This window comes from Silurus aristotelis (assembly GCF_946808225.1).
Source record: "Silurus aristotelis genome assembly, chromosome: 19".
Lineage (NCBI taxonomy): Eukaryota > Metazoa > Chordata > Actinopteri > Siluriformes > Siluridae > Silurus > Silurus aristotelis.
The window spans coordinates 3398336-3411792 of record NC_139592.1 but is presented as its reverse complement, the minus strand read 5'-3'; the positions used below and the strand labels follow the sequence as shown (position 1 = coordinate 3411792).

The following is a 13457-nucleotide window of genomic DNA, read 5'->3' as shown; positions in this document are numbered from 1 at the left end:
GGGTTTGAATTTAGCGGTAATGTATTATGTGTTAGCGGCCGGAGCAGCCCCTTTAAGAAGGTAATGGATGGAGGTAAGACGTGACCGAGGCATCATGACATGCATCAAAAGTGAGTCATAGACAGATGTGGCGGAGAGAAACAGGTCATTTTCCAAAATAAATCATCGTTCAGAATCAGATAATAAATAAAATGGAAATAATGAAAGTTATGTATTCTTTCTGTGCGACCCGGTACCAATTGACCCACAGACCAGTGCTGGTCCGCAGCACAGGGGTTGGGGACCACTGGTGTACAGTAAAGTATTGTAGCGTAGCCTATGCATAGTTTTTTTTTGTTTGTTTGTTTATTGGTTGAAGTGTCCTATGATGTCAACAAAGGGGCTGAGTTAAAGATACACAGCATAGCATTCTTTGTTTTCATTGGCTAAATCTGGTAACGTACATCATCTTCAACTCTGAGACCAATGGGAATTGAAATCAGATGTGTGTGTGTGTGTGTGTGTGTGTGTGTGTGTGTGTGTGTGTGTGTGTGTGTAGTTCTCTCCGCTTTGCAGCGGAAATAAGAGGTTCCTCTCGTCCACCGGTGCCGACGGAACAATCTGCTTCTGGCAGTGGGATGCTCGGACGCTCAAATTTGGGTAGGCGTTTTCTCGACTTCCTGCTCCAACACGTACCTGACCCACGTGTCACTGGTTCATTCTCATACACGCGCCTAATTTTCATTCGCTTTTTTCCACGTAATCATGCCATCATGTAACGGTGTGTGTTTACGCGCCCATGCAGGCCACGACCCAGCAAATTTACAGAACGGCCCAGACCAGGTGTGCAGATGATCTGCTCATCATTCAGCGCAGGTAGGCCCTGAACCACAGCCCTTCCTTCTGCCCTTCCTTCTGCCCTTCCCTCTCCCTGTGTGTCATCACTGACAGACATTTCCAGTGTGTCCAATCTCACCCATGATCCATCTGCATGCGACAAACGAAACATGAGCCAAGTTAGATATACAGTTTATTTATTTCCAAATCCAAACATCTTAACAATTTGGCAGTTTTGCAGAATTATTAAATCAAATATAGACTCAGATTTATGTATAAAAATATACAGAATTGTTTAGCTGAATAAATCGAATTTGATTTGAAATTGAGTTTCCTGTAACACGATGACATCAGGCATTGTCCACACTAAAATTATTATAAAACTATTTTTGGTCGCGATCCGTACGGATTACCGATCAGCTGTAGCACCCTCTAGTGTGGACACAAAGAGTTTGTACACGAAAATGTCGTCTTCAAATCTTTTTTTTTTTGTGTAGATAATCCAAAATGAGGTACTTTTTTGTGAAGCCACCCAATCATTGAATGCTGTTTGCCCTCTTATACATAAACTATTTTGCCAAAAGTATTGGGTCACCTGGTCATGCATTCCACATTTAGTCCCAATTTGCTCTTATAATTCCCTCCACTCTTCTGGGAAGATGTTCCACTAGATTTTGGAGTGTGCTTATGGATATTTGTGTTCATCAGCCACAAGGGTGTTATGAAAGGCAGGTACTGATGTAGTTGAGGAGACCTGAGGTGCAGTCAGGGTTCACATTCATCCCAAAGGTGTTCAGTAGGGATGAGATCAGAGCTCTATAGCAGCAAGATCTTCCTCTCCAAAGCATGTAAACCAAATCTTCAAGGAGCTCACTTTGTGCACAGGGGCATCGCCATGCTGGAGCAGGTTTTGGGTTTCCAAGTTCAATTTTATTAGAGCGCATCTAAAGACATATTGTACAATTGTGTGTCTTCAGCTTTGTGGTAACAGTTTGGAGAAGAACCGCTTATAGCAGGAAAGGTCAGGTGTCCCAATACTTTTGCCAATATAAGTGTACACTCAACGATAGCAATTGGATTCGCTGATCAAATAATTTGTGTAGCATTTGGTAATCTGCGTTTCCTTTCCCCCCGAAATTGTGTCCTACACAAAAACCTAATAATCTACTGTCTACTAAGAAGAGCAACAAAACCTCCTCTGTAGGATGGATCCCACCTTCCCATGTCTGTGCTGCCAAACATGTTGTGTGGATTAAAGTCATAGAGTAACAGAGATGAATGAATAATAGTGCAAAGGCTTTTTTGTGCTGCACCACTCTGGAGTTTTACAGTAATTCAATATGATCGCTAAAACCCCGAGGTAGAAATTCCAGTCCTGTCAGCATTCTTTGTTAATTCGGGAAGTTTTCAATTGGATTTTATAGGTGTGAACACAAACTGCCCTGCTGCTTTACACGATTATTTAGTGAACAGTGAGAATTTACATATGAATCCAAATCAAAAATCCATTATATAAAATCATTGGCTTTTAAACGCCCATTTCCTCTGTTTTGCCTCGACGTAAATCTAAACGAATGTTTTTGGATACACAGGGTTTAAATGTCCCAAAAAAAAAAAATAATAAAAGTCTAGTCGCTGTTCTAGGTCTTATTTTGAACAGGTCTAAATTTTATCATCAGTTTTCTGTTACTGGTGCGACTCTCTCACTCGGATCGTACCACAGACGCAAAACGGATTTTACATCGCAGCTATGGCAAAGTGCAAGTTAGCGATACTTGGCTTGAAAAATAAAGGAATTTAGGGCTTGGCCAGTTGCTAACAACACATTCTTGTTTGAGTTTTTTGGATGTTGTGATATAGGTCTTAAATTTCATACCGAATGATCCTAAAGGTCTTAAAAAGTCTGAAATTTTACTTAGTAAAACCTGCAAAAACCTTGTTATATCATATTTTACATTTATATGATAAGATTTAACAGTGATGGGACCTCAGGGCCAAAGTAAGTTGTAAGTTTAGGTCAAAGTTTCTATCCAATCAGATTTCAGCCATCACACCATGGGAATGTTGTTGGAGGGGTTTGAGCAGCGGTCGGCTTTACACCATTGGCTCTGGTCAGACGGCTTCAGCTTGTCGAATCGGCGGCCAAGAAGAGAACTACGACCGGCTAATTAGCTTAGCTAATAAGCACACGAAAAAAACAGAACAGGGCCCTTGTCATTTTTGCTCTTGTCGTTGCAATTTAGTAGACATAACTGCAAAAAGCTACACGAATCTGTTAGCAATGATCGCAGCAGGTTTTAAAGCTGCTCACTTTCTATATTCACAGTTGTAGCTCTTCCGGTACTTCCGTTTGGATGCTGAATAGAGACTACTGCCACCTGCTGGTATGGGAGCGCTATGTTCTCTCATGCAAACGCAGAACGTACACGCGCGGTTCGGTGTATCAGATGCCTAACAATCTGCATACCTAATTTGTTCGGCAATTCATTCAATTAATTTAATGTATGAGATTGAACATAGTGAATCGAACATGAATTGTCATACTGCGTTTCTCTATAATATGGTTGGTTTTAATAGCCGTGACGTCATAATCATGGCATTAAGAGGTGGACTGCGTCAGGTGGGACACCAGTGAAGGCCTGGAGGTTGAAATGCAAGGCCACGGCTGTTAAGTTCTGTCCATGGTTTTATTATGAACATGATACAGGCGCACACCTTATATCAGACAATCCCTATTAATATGTCCGAGTTACATGCTGTACATAAAAGCTCTATGGAGCTTCACGCTGGCTTGAATTCTGCCCCACTTCTAAGTTGCTTTATATTGAGGCGCCTGCTAACGGATTCATTGTCATGTAATGTAATAGAATGTAATCTAAATATAGTGATAACTGCTGTGTTTCAGGTGGGATGTTTTTGGCCACAGGCAGCACTGATCACATTATCCGAGTTTACTACTTCGGTGGAGATCAGCCAGAGAAGATAGCCGAGCTGGAGTCACACACTGTGAGTGTGTGTGTGTGTGTGTGTGTGTGTGTGTGTGTGTGTGTGTGTGTGTGTGTAAGAGTGTGTGTGTGTGTAAGAGTGTGTGCAGTCGAATTAAAGGCATGCAGATTTTTTTTACTTACTGGTTCTTACACTCTCTTCATGCTTTAATCATCTTTGTGCAGGATAAAGTCGACAGCATCCAGTTCTCACATGGTGGAGACAGGTGAGATGTGTGTGTGTGTGTGTATGTGTATGTGTATGTGTATGTGTGTATGTTTTATGTCTGCAAAAACGAGATGAAAGACAAACAGCCTTCTTGACATGCCAGCACCTACATACACACCCTAATGCACGGTTTTAAATGAGCATATACTTAAATACACACGTCTACACACACACACACACACACACACACACACACACACACACACACACACACACAGCAGTCACACGCTGAATTTAAAAGCCCCTTGTGTATTTACAATAAAACTCTAACACTCGTTTTTAATGAGAGGAAGCAGTGCCAGAGAGAAGAAGAACGAGGGATGAGGACCGAGTGGGAGAGGAATAAATACAACCCAGGGGTATTTTATATATATATATATATATATATATATATATATATAAAGAATTCTTATATGCATATGAAGGTGAAGGAGTTTGGTACAAAATAGCTTGAAGAAAGGATGAACAATAAGGATGGGTGGAAGAGATAATAATAAAAAAAAAAGAACAGCTTGTTTGGATTGAACAGAAAGGAGACTCGAGGTATACCCAGCTCTTACCCTGAGAGATGGTGCTAGAAGATCTGAGGGAGCGTGACTTGACCTTTTCTAAAAGTCCATTCAGCCTTTTGAAGCCAAATTTAAATCCACTATATGGACAAACGTATTGGGACACCTGACCTTCTTTTACCCATATGTGGTTCTTCCTCAAACTGTTGGAAGCACACAATTGTTTTGTCTTTGGATGCATTAGAAAAAGCATTACATTCTCCCTTCACTTGTTCCAGCATGACAACAAGCTCCATGAAGATTTTTTTTGCATGAGTCTGAATGGAAGATCTGCTAAATACATCACTATGAATTAATGAAGTTACTGAGCAGCACGAGAACTTTGAGGATGGAAATGGACTGTAACATTAACAGTCTCCTACAATGGCTCAGGGTCACAGTTTTACATTTAATCGCCATCACTGCACACATATTAACAATGATGGAACGTAATTATTGGCCATTCGGTGAAGATTTCCCTTGAGTCTGGTTTCGCTCAAGGTTTCTTCATCGTGCCGTCTCAGGGAGTTTTTCCTTTTTCACAGTCGCCACTGGATCGCTGAATAGGGACAAAAGGACATTTGCAAAGCAGCTTTGACACAGCGTCTATCGTTTTAAAGGGCTACACAAATAAAACACTAATTGAATTGTGGTTGAATGAGCAGTAATCTCCACCAAAATCTAGCGGAACATCTTCTCAGAAGAGTGGAGACTGTTATAACAGAAATCTGGGATTAAATGTTCTATAAGAAGTGCTCAAAAATGCACATGCAAATCTCATATTCAGGTGTCCGCAAAATGTTGGCGTTACAGTGTACTATTTACCACTTAATAGAATCGTCGCTTTGAAGTGCAGCTGTTTGGAGGACCTCAGGAAAGCTACGTTTGAGCTACTTGTTTCAAGCCGGCATCAGAACGGCAAACTTTAAACGACTTTTTTTAATCCACTTGACATATATTATCGGAGACAGATTATTTTTTTTTATCAGGAAAATTGCTTATCTCAAGGACCGAAATTTCTATGGATATGGTAAAGAGGCGAGAGCTAGCTCAGCTTATCGTTCAAAACATCACGGAGAAACTTATTATTTTACCCTGAACACATTAAAACGCACAAGTTTCGCTAAATATCAGGGGCAAGAAAACTGTAAGCCTTAGTGCACTATCCAGAGTTTCAGTACTTAGTAGTTATAGTGTTCTTTTGATTGGCATGGTTTCAGTAAATCCAGTGTGGTTTCTATGTACAATGTGTGTGTGTGTGTGTGTGTGTGTTTTTGTGTATGCAAAGGTTTGTGAGTGGCAGCAGAGACGGCACGGCACGAATATGGCAGCTGCAGCAACAGGACTGGAGAAGCATCCTGCTGGACATGGCCACGAAACTGCCAGGGTAACACACTACTTACCCACCATGATTGTATGTTACTGTTACCACCTCAAAGTAGAACATTCTTTGCATGTTTGTCACACTTTAATGTTTCAGATCATCAAACTAATTTAAATATTAGTAAAAGATAACACAAGTGAACACAACATGCAGTTTCTAAACGAAGGCGTTTTCAAATTTCTCTGGATCTCGGCATGACGTCTAGCTTTTGAGGATCTTTTGGTCTACTTTACTTTGTCAGGCAGGTCTTTTTTTAAGAGATTTCTTGATTGTGAACAGGTGTGGCAGTAATCAGGCCTGCGGGTGGATGAAGAAATGAAACTCAGGTGTGATAAACCACAGTTTAAACAGGGAGGCAAACACTTCTTCAAACAGATTTTGCTTTCCCTCAATAATAAAAACTTCATTAAAAACTGCATGTTGTGTTCACTGGTGTTATCTTTTACGAATATTTAAATTAGTTTGATGATCTGAAACATTAAAGTGTGACAAACATGCACAAAAATAAGAAATCAGGACGGGGGCAAACACTTTTTCACACCACTGTATATGCGAGTTGGTGCTACCGTCAGTGCAGCTTTTGACCAGTCGGAATGAAGAATTTAACGTTGCTATGGTTTAAATGTCTCGAAGTGTCTGTGTGTTTCTGGATCATGTTCACGCATGCCTTCTTCTTAGCATGATAGAGATTGAACCTGCATTTGTGGATGACATGGCAACCTGTGTTCACAGACAATGTTTTCTGGAGGTGTTAATAAACCCACGCAGTGGTTTCCATTACAGTATCATGACTGTTTTAAATGCAGTGTTGCCTGAGGGCCCGAAGATGATAAAACGTTTTTTAATTTTATGTTGAGGAACATAACTCTGTAATGGTTCCACAATTTGTAGGCACAGTCTTTCACAGATTGGTGAAGTTCTGCCCAGCTTTACTTCTGAGAGACTCTGCATCTTTAAGATGAACCTGATTAGTTGCAAAATGTTTTTCCATCTTATTCATTTTAATGAATCATTATTAATGTTACAAAAGTTTTCTACGTTTTTTTGTGAATAAAACATGCCCTTATGTGATTTGTAAATCATTGCATTCTGTTTTTATTTATATTTTACGCAGTGGCCCAACTTTTTTTTAATTGCGGTTGTACATTTAATGCTACTTTTGAATAGTGAAAATAAACATTTGCGTTTTTTCGGATGAATAAAAACTTATTTGAAAATAGACAGTTCTTGTTTTCAGGGGTTCATATGATTCAGAGTCTTAGTTGTGTTATATATATATATAAATATAGCTACAGTATTATTGAGAGTATTGAATTCTCTGTATAACTTTATTGCATTGTGTATGAAATTTTAACATTTTTTATTTTTATTTTTTTTTAGCAGACTTACAAAATTAGATGAAAAACTGATTTCGAAACAATATTTTTTTATTGTTACACTATGATGTTTGCGGATGATGTGATTTGTGGTGAGAGTAGGGAGCAGGTTGAGAAGAGTGATAGCAGGAGTAATTTGTGATAGAAAAGTATCTGCAAGAGTAAAAGGGAAAGTTTATTGGACTGTGGTGAGACCTGAGATGTTGTATGGTTTAGAGACAGTGGCAGTGAGTAAAAGACAGGAGGTGGAGCTGGAGGTAGCAGAGCTGAAGATGTTGAGGTTTTCGTTGAGAGTGATGACGATGGACAGGATTAGAATTGAGTTTATTAGAGGGACCGCGCATGTAGGACGTTTTGGAGACAAGGTGAGGGAGGTGAGATTGAGATGGTTTGGACATGTGCAGAGGAGGGACATGGGGTATATCAGTAGGAGAATGCTGAGGATGGAGACACCAGGAAGGAGGAAAAGAGGAAGAACAAGGAGGAGGTTTATGGATGTGGGGAGGGAAGACATGCAGGTAGTTGGTTTGAAAGAGGCAGATGATCTGCTGTGGCGCCCCCTAATGGGAGAAGCCGAAAGAAAAAGAAGAAGATTAGTGTCTGCATTTCGTGTGACTTTTGGGATTGTCAGTCTGGAAAGAACTCAAACTAATTAGTTAGCTTTTGTGTGTGTGTGTGTGTGTGTGTGCTTTTTTTCTAAAGTAGGTCATTGAAAACACTGCAGATTGAGACTTCCTTTGTGTGTTTTTTTTTTTTTTTTCCTTCTCTTTAATAAATAATCTTTCTCTCCAACAGGAAGTACAATCCTCCGCCCCTGGAGGACAAAGTGACCAAACTCAAGGTCACCATGGTGGCTTGGAATCGTCATGACAACATGGTCATCACGGCGGCCAACAACCTGACCTTAAAGGTGTGGAACTCGTACACAGGCAGCCTCATCCACATCCTCATGGTAAGAACTCTTGAGGACTGCTTCAGTGTAAGGTCACGTGATTCGTCCTTCATCTGTTAAGTGTCGTGTTCAGTTAAAACGACCCCGTAATCAAGAATATATAACAGGAGATGTTTTTAAGGAAAAAAACTTCATGTAATTACAGAGAGGAAGCCTGTCAGGGTTAAAACCAGGGCTCAAGTACATGAGAGACAGGAGATGAGAAATTAGGGGGAAAAAATCCATTGTTTCCCACCGAAAACCCACAGAAATTACGAATCCTAAAAAACTCAGGTCGCAAAAATACAACAAAAAGCAGAGCAACAGATTATGTTTGTACAGTCTGACAGTTGACAACCCCCAGATCCTGACAGAGCCAGAGAAATATTTCAGTACTCCTTTATTTCTTTTTTCTTTTCTTTTTTTAAACCTACACCATCTAGCGAATATCCATGTCTCTCTTTTCATTCACTCTCCAAATGTAGCATCATAATTTTTACATAATAAAATATATAATTGTATAATAGTCGGCTGTTTTTCGTCCGATTCTGCATGTTGAATTGGAGCTGGAGCCCGACTGCGAGAAACACATCTCTGATCGGCTGTTCAGCTAATGAGCACGTGCGGAAAAATGAACGTATGCAAACAATGACGGCGTCAAGAGGAAACGCACAAACACTTGTCATTCTTGCTCTCGACTTTGCAGCTTAGCAGACATGATTAAAAAAGGCTACGCGTTAGCAATGATCGCGGCAGGGTATAAAACCAAATGAGCGTATACAGGAATCGCTACTTAATTTCCGATGGTTTCCAAGGTTTGAAAAGTTCTCAGTCTTGAATTCGTAACTGGAAAATTCATAACGGCGCGACTTGCCTAGTGTGTGTATCGTGCGTGTGCAGTGCTAAATAAGGTCCCTTAATGGAGTTAAATCGCTCTGACAGAGAGCAGGTGCTTTCTACAAATATCCGATCACCAGCATCACATTATTACATTCCGACTGCCAGTCCCACTTAAACTGGCCTGAAAATCCGAGTTACAGGTCACGGTTACAGTACGGGTTAAACACACTTTCCACAAACATATAGGGAGACCCGAACGAAAGATCCGGGGATAAATTGGGCTCTCAGCTCCATCCTGTGTCCATGGATCACAGCAATTGAGTCTGATATGACATTTTTATTGTGTCAGCACACAAGTCATCAGTGTACAGCTCCCATCAGCAGTAAAACACCAGAACGTCTCTAGTGAGAGGAAATGAGCTCACCATGAGGGGTTCTGGCCCGAGGAATTTGGGTCAACACCCAGCAGTCTGTTTTAATAGACAGACATTTTATTTAGACAATAATGGCTATTTTCTTTTAATGAGTTCTTTTCAGAGGACAGTAAATTTTTACTGCTATACAAGCTGCACATTGACTCTAAAATATATCCAAGTTCCCTCGAGAAGATACACTTCAACGGTCGCAGACCGTACGTATAACAATATAACTACCGTCCCCCCCCCCCCCCCCCAATAAGCAGCTAATGGTGGATTAGTAGGGGGGTAAAATCATTTCAAGAAATTAGCAATGGCTTGACAGAAAGGAGGAATAAAGAGACCAGAAAACTGTAAACAAAGAGTGTACAGTTAACCTCCAGAAAATTAGCGGGTTCTCATTTGGAAAAAAACTAACAGCAAGTTGCGGACCTTGTTCATTTTCAATTTGACCTGTTATTATTTACATTATAGCAGCATTTCTGCACATTTATATCCTCAGTCTTCTGGTGGAAAGTGCTGACACTGGAGACTCCTTCCATGAATGTGATAAATCTCACCTCATAAAAAGCTTCATCACATTTCATATGGACTCTCATTGTACACATTTTGTTACCAAATGTTAAAAAAATTTAATTATCATACTTTTTTTTTCTTTTCTGGAAAACGAGTGAAATATTGTACATGCTCTTGGAAGCTCAGTGAAATTACGTACGGATTACTGTCAGTATCATGACACGACTATTTTTGGCTCATTGTATGATCTGTTCTCAGGGCCATGAGGACGAGGTGTTCGTGTTGGAGCCACACCCCTTCGATCCCCGAGTGCTGTTCTCTGCCGGCCACGACGGCAATGCCATCGTGTGGGATCTGGCGCGAGGAGTTAAAATACGCTCCTACTTCAACATGGTAATAAAAGCCCCATCGTCGGCTCTTCAGTAGCTGAAAAGTCCCCGGTTCCGATACGACTTGAATAAAAGTCTTCGAGTACGTGATTTGAACGGCACTTGAAGAGCATTTGACTCACGTCGGACGTAGGCACAAAGTCCTCGACACCCGTCCACGTTACTGAAAAGCCGGCTGATTTGTGAGGTTTTATTTTCCAAAATACAAATCAAATTGTCCATTAATCAACATCAACACAACAGCCTCTTCAACAATTTCAATTGTAGTCTTTTCACAACAGACATTGCCTCAAAGCAGCTTTACAGAACTTAAGAATTAAAGTAAACGATGTGTATTTATCCCTGATGAGCAGCCTGGAGCGACTGTGAGAAGGAAAAACTCCCTTAGATGTTATGAGGAAGAAACCTTGAGAGGAACCAGACTCAAAAGGGAGGAACCCATCCTCATTTGGGTGACATCAAGAGCGTGAATATAGTCTTTAAACAATACAGAACACCGTAGCGTGAGAACTAACATGAGCACTGGAATGTGTGATTATGAGTGATGTATTTTCTACAGGCTTATACAACATGCCAGAATAAAACAAACGATCCAAACATCAAAAGGGGATCTTCAATTAACAAATAAAATCACAGTATCGTGCCACAACGTAGAAAAACCATTAGAATTCAATGGGCAAATAAAATGAACTCATTTTAGATAAAGTAAAACTGATCTCAATCATAGTTTTTTTATTCAACTTCAACTTTCTCAAAGCGTTTGAAATCGATTCGAGCTTTTTATCCAAATTAAAAGGAAACGACTGATTTAGCAAAAAAAAAAATTCAAGTCTCATTAAATGGAAATACTTCAGTAAAGTACGTGAAAAAGCTACTTAAGTATAGTGATAAATTACATTAGCTTTCTTACTGTCCACCACTTCTTCACCACTTCTTCACTATCAAAGAAAATATAGTGAAGTAAAAAGTCCATCTATTGAATCATAAATGTAGTGGAGTAAAAGTTGCATATCTCTTTGATACTCTGTAAAACTACAAAGCGAATCAAATACAGTATTCCCCCGCTTTACCGCGGTTTGAATCTGGTGCCCCTCCCTGATTAACTCCCTTTATCGTGGAATTGCATTTGCCACATAACTAATTAGTTTGGCTGATTTTCCCCGAGAGCACGATAGACCAAAAAAAATTTTTTATGGAGTTTTTATGTTAAAATAATGAAATTTAAAGTCAAAGTATACATAAAATACTATACAGCGTATATCATACATCCACACAAGAGACAATGAGCATGGTGTTGTTTATACGAAATCTCGGTTTGGGATGCTGCAAATGTAATACATAGTGAACTGTTTTTTTTGTTTTTTTTTTTGCTGAAATAAGCATTTTTGGGGTGGCGTCCGTTTAACGCGATTCTTCCGTTTATCACGGGCGGTTTTGGAAAGTAACCACTGCGATAAACGGGGATTACTGTATTTAGTTCGTTTTGAAGGAATATAAAATAAAGCTTATAAGAAATAAAAATAACTACTACGTCGTTCATTTTGAGCTTTTAAACTCTTCAGACAATTGATTAAGAGACGTGGGTCGGTCAGCTGACCAGTGGCGTTCGCTACGTTTTCTTTAGCACGCCTTATCTTGGATCTGACCGATTTCACGACTAAACTACTTTAGCGCACTTCACCTACTTTAAGGTTTACTGCTTTTAAACCGTGCTTGCCTTCCAAACGTCTTCTCCTCACGCCGCATGTTTCATGTGTTGTTTTTTTTTTTCAGATCGAGGGTCAGGGGCACGGTGCACTGTTCGACTGTAAGTGTTCTCCAGACGGGCAGCACTTCGCCTGTACGGACTCTCACGGACACCTGCTCATCTTCGGCTTCGGCTCCAGCAGCAGATATGACAAGGTACCAAACTTGATCGGACAGAATCTGGGGGTTTGAACGAATCGTAATGGGAAATGCGCTGTTACTTTACAGCATCACGCACCTTGTTCGCGTTGATCATCTGAGCCCGATTATCATCTTTTCACCCCACTGATCGGTGTGAACATCATCTCTGATTAATTCGACCTAGTTTCCCAGGACACTGCACGTATTTCTGAGCTCGTATCTCAAGTTTTTGCTCGCGTATCAAAGCAAAAAATCTACCGAGTGACCGCTCGTATCTCAAAAAAATAGTATGTTAGGGCACTCGTATGTCGAGGTACCACTGTATAACATATAACCTGAGAACATATACCTTATCTTTTTAAAAGAAAAAAAAATCTTATTTTGAATTTGATGGCTCCAACACGTCTCAAAAAAGTAGGGAAAGGACCATGTTTACTACTGTGTAGCATCACATCTTCTGCTCATAAGCGTCTGGGAACTGAGAGAGGCAGGTTGCTGAACTTTTTGGGAGAGGACTTTTCTCCGATCTGTGTCTAATACAGAATTCTAGCTGCTCAACAGTTCTTGGTGTTCTTTGTTGTGTTTTTTGTTTCATTTCAAATGGTGAAAGTTCTAGACTGCAGGCAGGTCAGTTTCAGGCTCTTCTACTATGATGTCATGCTATTGTAATAGATGCGGTATGCAGTTAGCATTGTCTTGCTCAAATATTCAAATATTCATTCATCCAAACAAACGCATTCATCCAAAAAGAAGTTTTTTTGGATGAATGCGTTTGTTGCACTAAATCCAGAATATATCGTTCAGCTTTGGTGGAGCCTTTCCAAATGTGCAAGCAGCCCATTCCACAGGCACTAATGCACTCCCGGACCTCCCCGATGGTCCCTCTCCTCTTAAGTCCGGAGGACATGGTGTTCATAGTTTCTGAAAATAAATTCAAATTACTATTTGTCTGACCACGAAACAGTTTTTCACTTTGCCTCAGGACATTTTAAATGAGCTTTGGCCCAGAGAGGATGGTGGTGTTCATGGATCATGTTCACGCATGCCTTCTTCTATGCGTTTGCGGATGAAATGGCAAACAATGTTCACAGACATTGATTTCTAAATGTGTTAATGAGCCCATGCAGTAATTTCCATTACA

General features: G+C 40.2%; 2 protein-coding genes across 7 annotated transcripts in view; one reads left to right on the top strand and one right to left on the bottom strand.

Annotated features, from left to right (window-relative positions):
- Positions 1-13457, bottom strand: part of irak1bp1 (interleukin-1 receptor-associated kinase 1 binding protein 1) — a 130267-nt gene that overhangs the window by 71283 nt on the left and 45527 nt on the right. The gene's annotated exons all lie outside the window — the stretch shown is intronic.
- Positions 1-13457, top strand: part of phip (PHIP subunit of CUL4-Ring ligase complex) — a 57460-nt gene that overhangs the window by 16742 nt on the left and 27261 nt on the right. For 4 of the 6 annotated variants that reach the window (XM_083520817.1, XM_083520816.1, XM_083520819.1 and 1 more), the window contains 8 exons: positions 539-639; positions 785-855; positions 3722-3822; positions 3987-4027; positions 5866-5964; positions 8133-8289; positions 10299-10433; positions 12203-12331. In XM_083520817.1, the coding sequence (XP_083376943.1) occupies positions 539-639; positions 785-855; positions 3722-3822; positions 3987-4027; positions 5866-5964; positions 8133-8289; positions 10299-10433; positions 12203-12331 (834 nt within the window). Of the gene's footprint in view, positions 1-538; positions 640-784; positions 856-3721; positions 3861-3910; positions 4028-5865; positions 5965-8132; positions 8290-10298; positions 10434-12202; positions 12332-13457 lie in introns of all 6 variants that reach the window. The other 2 variants (XM_083520815.1, XM_083520814.1) reach the window with 1 other exon arrangement.